This window comes from Hypanus sabinus, chromosome 11, assembly GCF_030144855.1.
Source record: "Hypanus sabinus isolate sHypSab1 chromosome 11, sHypSab1.hap1, whole genome shotgun sequence".
Classification (NCBI taxonomy): Eukaryota; Metazoa; Chordata; class Chondrichthyes; order Myliobatiformes; family Dasyatidae; genus Hypanus; species Hypanus sabinus.
In genome coordinates this window covers 67920215-67929697 of record NC_082716.1, presented here as the reverse complement: position 1 = coordinate 67929697, position 9483 = coordinate 67920215, and the positions used below count along the sequence as shown (strand labels likewise).

General features: G+C 39.3%; 1 protein-coding gene across 2 annotated transcripts; it reads right to left on the bottom strand.

Moving 5' to 3' along the window:
* Nucleotides 1-1981: 1981 nt before the first annotated feature.
* extl2 (exostosin-like glycosyltransferase 2) lies at nucleotides 1982-8908 on the bottom strand. Of its 2 annotated transcripts, none has more exons than XM_059983625.1 (4): nucleotides 8679-8810; nucleotides 6782-7194; nucleotides 4887-4957; nucleotides 1982-3576 (listed from the first exon to the last, which is right to left on the bottom strand). In XM_059983625.1, the coding sequence occupies exons 2-4, from the start codon at nucleotides 7143-7145 to the stop codon at nucleotides 3085-3087; spliced, it is 927 nt and encodes a 308-aa protein (XP_059839608.1). In that variant the 5' UTR covers nucleotides 7146-7194; nucleotides 8679-8810; the 3' UTR covers nucleotides 1982-3084. The 2 variants fall into 2 exon arrangements, with proteins under 2 accessions (XP_059839608.1, XP_059839606.1); XM_059983623.1 differs by having other exon boundaries at nucleotides 1983-3576; nucleotides 8755-8908.
* Nucleotides 8909-9483: the final 575 nt, after the last annotated feature.

Here is a 9483-nt window from a genome sequence, read left to right as displayed (position 1 = left end):
GGATGTTCTTTATCGATTACAGCTCAACATTCAATACTATCATCCTCTCAAAACTAATCAATAAACTTCAAGACCTTGGCTTCAATATCTCCTTGTGCAATTGGATCTTCGATTTCCTCACTTGCAAAACCCAGTCAGTTTGGATTAGCAACATCTCCTCCACAACCTTCATCAGAGTAGGCGTACAAGGCTGTGAGCTTAGCTCCCTGGTCTATTCACTTTATACTGATGACTGTGAGGCTCATTGCTCCAATGCCATTGCTGATGACACCAGTCATTGGTCGATGACTGATGGTGTTGAATCAGCATATAGGAGGGAGTTGGAAAATCTGGCTGTCATGCCACCACAACCACCTCTCTCTCAATGTCAGCAATGCTAAAGAGTTGATTGGTGTCTTCAGGAGGAGGAAACCAGAGGTCCACGAGCCAGTCCACATGAGGGGAACAGAGGTGAAGAGGGTCAGCAACCTTAAATTCCTCAGTGTTATTATTTCAGAGTCTGTCCTAGGCCCAGCAGGCAGGTGCAATTATAGAGAAAGCAAAGCAGTGCCTCTACTGCCTTAGAAGTTTGCTAAGGTTTGTAAAGACATCTAAAACTTTGACAAAGTTCGATAGATATCTGGTGGAATGTGTATTGACTGGTTGCACTATGGCCCAGTATGGAAACACCAATGCCCTTGAATAGAAATCCTAAAAAAAAAATAGTGGATACAGCCCATTGTGAAGGTAAAACCCTCCCCGCCATTGAGCACATCTACACAGAGCATTATCACAGGAAGACCTACTAGCCAGGTCATGCTGTCTTCTTGGTGCTGCCATCAGGAAGGAAGTACAAGAGCCTCAGGACCCACAGCACCACCAGCTTCAGAAACAGTTATTACCCCTCAACCATCAGACTCTAGAGCCAGTGAGGATAACTTCACTCAATTGCACTCCCCCATCACTGAACAGTTCCCACAACCTGTGGACTCTCTTTCAAGGTTTTTTCATCTCACCTTCTTGGTACTTACTGCTTATTTATGTCTATTAAGGTAATTGTGTATCAAGCAGTAGTAAATCAAGGCAAATGGACTTGCTGTTTCATCTAGAAGATGTTTTGCCACTCATCCAAGAGGCTTCTTCAGTTCTGATCCATGGTGGATAGTTTTCCAATTTATAAACTGGGAGTTGTTTAAAGGTATAACAACCACATGAGGGTTGTTAAGAGTCGTAGTGGTAATGAGAGGGTCATTAGTCTTACCTTTGCATGAACGGAGGTGTGACCTGTTGTGGAGACACCAGGCAGAGATGTCAGGACTGTACTGGTAAGTAGTGGATAGGTGGTGTCATTACCCCATCCTCTTTGTTCAGGCAACACACACAAAATGCTGGAGGAACTCAGCAGGTCAGGCAGCATCGATGGAAAAAAGTACAGTTGACATTTTAGCCCGAAACCCTTCAGTCCAGCCAAAGGGTTTCGGCCTGAAATGTCAACTATACTTTTTTCTACAGATGCTGCCTGGCCTGCTGAGTTCCTCCAGTATTTGTGTGCTTTGCTTGGATTTCCAGCATCTGCAGATTTCTTCTTGTTTCCCTCTGTTCAGGGATGGGTTTTCCAGTTTGACAAGGATGGCTTCTTTAACCCCTCTTTCAAACCACCTGTCCTCCCTGTCCAAAATGTACACATTGTTATCAAAGGACCTCTTATTACCTCTACAACTCTTATTGACCCTCATGTGATTGCTTCTCAGATGAATGCTGAAACATCTTCTAGACAACGCAGCAAGTCCAATTGCCTTGATTTACTACTGGTTGATATTCATTTATTATTATTCCTTTTCTTTCTTTTGTATTTGCACACTTTGTTATCTATTGCACATTGTGTTTGTCCATTCTGTTGGGTGTGGTCTTTCATTGATTCTATTATGTTTCCTGGATTTACTGAGTATGCCTGGAAGAAAAAGAATCTCAAGGTTGTGTATGGTGAACTACATGGTCTTTGATAATAAATTTACTTTGAACTTGCATACATACCATTTGAAGTATTCACTACAGATATTCACACAGTTTTTCTGTAAGAGAACCTCCCAGAACTGTGACCACTGCTATCCAAGATAAGGGCTTTATTTGCATGGGTATACTACCACCTACAGTTCTTTTCTGGTATCCCTTGGTAGATTTATCAAGGAAAAGAAATACACACTAATAGAAGGATTACATGAAGATTGCTAGATTTTACCAATAAAGTGAAATTGTTCTTAGCTTTTTCAAAGTTGCACCACAACAGCACTGACAGCCAATGACTAAGGAAAACAGTTAGAAGACTTCAGGACTGATAAAGGGGAAAAGAAATCATTGAGAATAATTTCAAAACAGAATTCCTTCTTCTAAACAATATGGAGGCAACAGATATGAGAAATGGAGCATAGGATAGGGTGAATGAGGAGAGAGTAAAAAAGTGGAAAAATAGAAAGAGAGAAGATATATACCTGCATTATGCAAGATTTATTAATTCACTAAATGTATACTCATGATAGTGTCCTGAGAATATATAATGTTCAAGTCAACAATATTACATATTTTAAAAATTACAAGACACAAGTGAAATAAAGCAGATCCAAAGAAGCAGAGCAATTACACGTATAACCATTCAAAGTATTTCAACAATGGGTAGAACAGTCCATCAATGATTGGTAAAGATGCTGTTACTGTAGCAATACAAAATTGGCTGCTCCACGCGCTAACTGCAATAGCTGTTTTAAACTCCATAAGACCATGACTGCCTCAGACAGAAAGGATAAAGATAGTTGTTAAAATAGCAAAATGCTCACAATTAAAGCATCTGCAGGACAGTTACAGGTAGGCTTATAGTAGTTGTAAAATCTACAGAGTAACACAATACAGCATCTGTCCCAATAATGTCACCTGCACATTAAATGTGGAAACAAAATATTCACTCCTAGTGCATCTCTCTCCACTGGACAAGCAGAGGAAAAGCATCATTGCTTTCAAAATTCAGAGGCCAATGTTTGTGTCCTTTCTCCACCGCGCTGCATAATATTTGTAATCACAACTGATGCACTAGCAGTTGTTCAAAACTATGCTTCAGCTTTTTTCTTTGTGATTTGCATAGTTAGGAAACCCAAACTGTGAGATCATGATATTGGAATATTTCAAAGGCATGCTGCCATAGATAGCAGCCAGCTGATTCAAACACCATGATCGTTGGAGCAGATGCTCTGCACGGTGCCACATCCCACTGAAACCACTATTGGAATCTTTCTCCAGATTCCTCATGTCCACTGGCTTCACAAACACTCCTGATGGCTTCCCAGTGTACTTTGCAACTATGAAGTTCATGGCAATATCATCACAATTTTGTGTTTTGTCTATTAAATTGTGGACAGCTGGGAGCTGGACTTTAAATTTCTCAAGATAACCAGCATGGAAAAATGCAGCTCCAATTAGCACCATGGAATAGTAGTCACCAATTCTACCTGCTGCATTCTGGAGCTCAAAACTGCCATAACTATAAACTCCTGAAGAAGTTGTGACGTGCTTTCGAGGAACAAAGCCCACTATTTGATCTGGGAATTGCTGAAAAACAAAAAAATAATGCTGAGTAAAAAAAAAAATACTCCAAGAACATGCTTTTTAAAATTACTCACACAAAAAGTAACTGCCATCACAGCTAATCTGGTTTAAATTTCAATCAAATACTTATTAATATTTTATATATATTGATGAGGTTTCTTCTTAACCACCAGCTTCCCAAAGTTAACAATTCAGTATGATCTAATCTTTCATTAATGAACCCCTCCTCTACAGCTGTTGTTGCATTTTCCCCTGCATCCAGCCGTGTAGAGAATGAGGAAATAGTTATGGAAATAAAAGTGAAGGAGTTATACAGATATTTTGCAACATTCTTTAGGTTAGACGATAGTAAAACAATAGAGAGTAATTAAATATCTTCATCTTTTGAGAAATAAATTGATGAGGTTAAGAACTGAAATACTCAGAATCTGAATGTTGCGCCTTGGCAGATGGTAGACGCAGAGGTTATGATCTTACAAAAACCCTCTGATCTTACAAAAGTACCATAGGACTGGAAAACCTAGCTAAATACCTGTACTTGAAAAGTATGAAGACAAAAAGTGGATGACTTCAGGGTAGTTAGCCCAAAGGTCATAGTTTTGGACATTTTCAAGGGGCCATATAACAATCTTCTGCATTGCTAAAATTCTCTCAGAATCAGAATCAGGTATATTATCACCAGCATGTGACAAGAAATTTGTTAATGTGGGCACTGGGGAGAATCATCCCTCTTGTGCATCTTGATCTTGTCACTTGAGATTCAGTGTCATGCAATTCTGCCACTTTGACCTCTGGGATTTTAGAAGATCCTTATGGGATGTCAAAGAGTAATATTTACCTGAAAATCTCTATAAACTGAAATTGATTGTGGGAATTTTTTAAAAATCTCAGTACAATAACCTTTTAGTGATAAAGGTCCTTGGATCATTAAATTTTTCGACCGAATGTTCAATAACCTGATATTTAAAATTAACTCCATAAAAATGTAAGAGTTAACAGAGTTACAGTGAGAATGTAAATTATCCTTAGTTATTACACTTATGTTACTTTTTGACAGAGTGCAAATATTAAAGACTTTTGTTAGCTTATCCCAATTTATTATGAAGATATCGTTTCCCGTGTGATTGGATTTTCTACGAATGTTATCAGGTTTCAACTTTTTCTTTAACAGAAGCACAAATTGGAGATAGGTTCAGTACAATATGTTTGCAAGCTAATTCGAAAAAAAATTAAAAGATTTTTATTTGATATCTTAACACATTCTGCACTTTAAGCAAGTTATCCTCCAAATCAGGAAATACTTAAAAACATACCTGCCACACAGAAAAGGCGAAATCAAGGTCATAGGCACTAATTAAAATATCGTCATCAACCATCAAAACAGCTGTCAGCAAGAACAAAAAGTTAGTGCTTTAGTAACATGGACATCAGAGAATTCTCAACATGCCTCAAGGATTAAACAGAAACCAAGAATTTATAAAAGCAAACAAGAGAAAATCTGCAGATACTGGAAATCCAAAAAGCTCTGGATTACTTCCCACTCCAATTTTGTTCATTTTGTAGATAGTCAACCCTGTCCACTGACTACCCCTCGCCCACCCGCATTATTTTTCTATTGCTGTGTTGAACTTATTTTCACAGCCAGTTTAATGGTTTCATATGATGGTAGGTTATGCTCAGACACCAATGGTTTAGGGTGAAGATTTTCTTTTCAGCATACTGCTAACTGCCTACTTAAATGTCAACTCAGATTTTAACACTGCATCACAATGAAGTTTTTGAATCAATTCTAATCATAATCTTGAAAAATAAATTAGGAGACTTTGAAACATTTCTGAAAAGAAAACAAGAAAATATGGTGGCAAAAGTAGGCCACCAGATCGCTCAGGTCTGCATCATCATTCAGTATGATATTGGCTGATCTAACATATTGTAGGTTTCAACTCCTCCTCTGTCACTGTAGCCCTCAATTTTTTGGAAAAGTGTCTATCTTCACTTTAAATACTTCTATTGAGCTAGAAACCACAACTCTCTGGGTGGGGGGGGGGGGTAGTTTCTACTACCCTCTTGAGAAGAAATTTCTACCTACTTTGGTTTTAAATAACTGTCTCCTTATACTGAATCTATGTCCCACCATTTGAAACTCATGCAAATATGTCAACATTCAACTCTTGCCCAGAGGATCTGATGCTGCAATAGGATTATTCCTCTTTCTTCTAACCTCCTAATATGTAACCTATTTAGCGTTTTTTGTTAGGGCATTGCTCTCATACCAGGAATTAGCACGATGAATCTGATTTTGGACTGCCTCAAATGATGTAACATCCTTTCTTATGTTGTTCCTCTCCATGCCTTGTGGTGCATTGGGTGGCAACCTTGCTGTTTCTTTAGCATTTTTGTTTGTTTCTTTTTACGAGGCCGAGTTGCTAGCTTGACGCTCAACCCATTCAGCTGTAAAGCGTGTAAGCAGCCGATCGGATTCCAACCCAGGATCACTCGCCTCTAAGTCCAGTGCTACAGCACTGGCCAGATTATCTTTTCTTATGCAAGGGGTCAAAATGGCATGGACTCACCAACACCCTGCGCAATTGCAACAAACCCGTCACTATTTTTAAACTCCAACTTCATGCAATAAAGACCAGTATGCTATTTGCATTCTTAACAACTTGTAGCACCTGCTAACATTTTGTGATTCACAAACAATATGTAGATCCCTCTGTACTCCTTTAATTTGAAATCATTTCCCTATTTAGATGAAAATCTCCCTTTTGGTTCCTATTATTACTAAGTACATTTCCTCAGACTTCCCCACATTAAACTTCATCTGCCAAGTTTCTGCTTACTCACTACTGAATCAGCTATCATTAAATTGTCTTCATCACAACTTGCCACTCTTCCTATCTCTAGATGAAAAACAGCACCACTCCAGAAACTAAACCACTCAAAGCAGATCTAAACTGTGACTGAGGACAAGAAACACAGCACCTTTAAGTAAAAGGGAAGGATCAACTCATGCAAAATATTAGCTGGACACTTGGCGCTGAATGTTTTTCAAGGCTGTTCTTTCCCCATTGAAGGATGGTTTAATTACACAGACAATTGCTGTAAAAATTGTATTTCAAACAATTTCAGAGATAAAACATTAAATAAAAGGTGATATAAAGATAAGTCAGATAGGAATAAGATTAACATTACAATAGTTATTTACCTTTGGTTTCCAGTTCAGGAAACGGCTCCAGTCGATTTCGCATTCTATTCACCATCTGCTCCTTAAAAATAACTGGGATAGGATGTGGCCCCAGTGAATCCCATAAATCTTTTGGAGGTTTTATTCCAACGCTGTTCCAAACGACAACGATCTTATGCAGGTTTGGAATGGCCTGATAATGATTCAGCAGTTTAAGAAGCAGGTCCGTCCTGTTGTAAGTCTGCATCACGATGGTGAATGAATTACGAGTGTCGATTCTGTGCACGTCCTGCTCTCTACGGACCACAGTAGCTCCACTTTCCACAACTTTGGGCAATAAGGTGGTCAAGACAGCTCCCACAATAAGAACGATTAGAACAGCCATCACTAAATAAGAGGGTAGAGTCCCACCACCAAACAACCGTCTTGTGAATCTGTGAATGCCAAACAGTTTTTGAGTAAAATACTGAAAACAATTCTGATTCACAAAACCCCACTTCCAGATTCCAAATGAACTTAGCTGAGACAGATCTCCTCCAATTCTACTAAAAGGTCTAATGAATAAACTAAACATAAAAAAAGTTTTAAAGTATTTGACTAGCAGTGTGTTGCAGCAGTTAGTGCAATGCTATTACAGCGACAACCACCTGCCACTGTAAGAAGTTAGTACATTCTCCCAGTGACTGCGTGGGATTTCTCCCAGTGCTCCATATTCCCAACCTACAGCTTAGTAGGTGAATCAGTCACGCGGGTCTAAATGGGCAGCTAGGGCTCACTGGGCCAGAAGGGCCTGTTACAGTGCTGTATCTCTAAATAATTTTTTTTGGTAACATCTGAAATAAGAAGAAATTTTTATTGTCTTGCAAGGCCTATAATTATACCCATCTGATTTAGGCACATACTGCATTAAGGCGAGTCTTATTTCCTATATCGACCTAGATAGTATGGCCAAAGTTGTCCAAACTGGATGGCATGAGGACATGATTGGCAAATCAAACCCATTATTATTCCTTACTTGGAATGAACAATTCTTTCTTTATGCACATTCCATGTTATTTCTGTTTTTTTTTCATAAAGACACAAAGCACCTAAGTTGCTTGTCATTTTCTTTTAACAAAGCTGTTTATTTTTTAAAAACTGACAAGTACCAAGATTGCTATGGTGTAATTCCAGAATTGTATTCACCTGTCAGTTTCCCATGTCTAGATAATTTAGTTCTATAGCAAACACGTCAGCAATTTTTACTCATCCCACTTCCGAAGAGTTCCAGCCTTTGAAACATTAACCATGTCTTTCTGCATTTCGTTTTTTTTAAATTTCAGATTTCCATCATATTGTTTTACCCAGTAATGAAAGAGGAGCCGGGGCCAAGAACAGTATTCAAACCAAGTTCAGTTAGCTTAAGGTCGGAACATGCTATGACCTCGTTTTTCAAAATGCCCTAGCACTTTAGGAACTGCAGAAGAGCTTTCAGAGCAAGTTTCCATAGAAACGCTGCTTGGAAATCAAGGGGTAGCTAGCTTGTCTGCATTGGGATGCATTTACATCACAAGAACACTGTTCAATTTGCGAAAGCGGCGAAAACGCGTAAGGATAACATATGGACTGAAAATAATAGCGTACTCATTGCAGTGAATGAATCAAAGGGAAGAGGAATGCTGTACATAGAAAATAAAGCGTCCCGTTGACCAGAAGAGTGCGTGGTAGTAACTAGGGATCCCAAAGCACCACTGCGGAGCTGCAATAAACATCCCAGATTTCGGCTTTTCCTGCCAGCCCATATATTTAGGCCTCAACATCGGAGCCCGCGTCGCTGATCTCCCAATTCGAGGAAATGGACAGTGCAGTCCCAAAACAGACACAAGGGGGGAAGGAAAGAGAAAGCAATAGCTCGCCACCTACAACCGCACACGCCCACCTCGTTCAGAGTGAACAACCAGGATAGCATATTTATAATCAGTGCAGATCCACTCCTCACGGTCGCCAGAACCCACCTCATAACACAGCGGCCCCACATCTACAACCAGAATCGTAACTCGCACCTGAGCCTGCAGAACGCATGCGCGGCCAGCCGCCCGCCCCGGGCTCATTGCTTCTGTCAATCACTTTTAATCCCATTTACAGATTTCTCGCTGCAAGAGAAAAGAAAAACTTCACTTCACACTTGCATCCAATTAAAGACACTATGAGGTCACCGCTGGTAACAATACTATTTCAAGTTATAACTTTGTTTTTTTTTAATTTTATGGGCAAGTTTCTGCATCACTCTTAGTTTTGATTGATTGTTTCGGGGAACCAGCTCCTTCGTATTTCTGGTTCACAGACCTCACATAAGAAAAGAAAATTTTCTCTGCATTTGCTGCTTTAAAAGATCCCACTGATGACTGGCCTCACCCAAAGTATTAACTGTTTATTTCCCTCTACAGATGCTGCCTGACCTGCTGAGTTTCTCCATCATTTTGTATGTGCGACTGTTCCAGTTTGCATGGATATCGCTTGAGTTTTCCCAGCATTGTTTGTCATGACTTCAGATTTCCAGTAGATGCAAAAGCTTGCCATTATGGTTATCTATTTGATATCTGTCTGATCAATTCTCACTTATACTTCAATGAATGAGTCAAAAGTGTCAGTTGGTTAAGATGTCCATGAGAGCGAAGTTGAAACTAAATTTATTATCAAAGTACCTTCATGTCACCACTTACAACCCTGAGATTTGTTTTCCT

Excerpts from the sequence above, each read along its gene's own strand:
- extl2 (XM_059983623.1), bottom strand. The coding sequence starts at position 8,777 with ATGTGGGGCCGCTGTGTTATGAG. Across the intron at positions 4,958-6,781 it reads TCCTGAACTGGAAACCAAAG|CTGTTTTGATGGTTGATGAC; the intron begins GTAAATAACTAT and ends TCTTGCTGACAG. Across the intron at positions 3,577-4,886 it reads TCGCCTTTTCTGTGTGGCAG|CAATTCCCAGATCAAATAGT; the intron begins GTATGTTTTTAA and ends TTTGTTTTTCAG.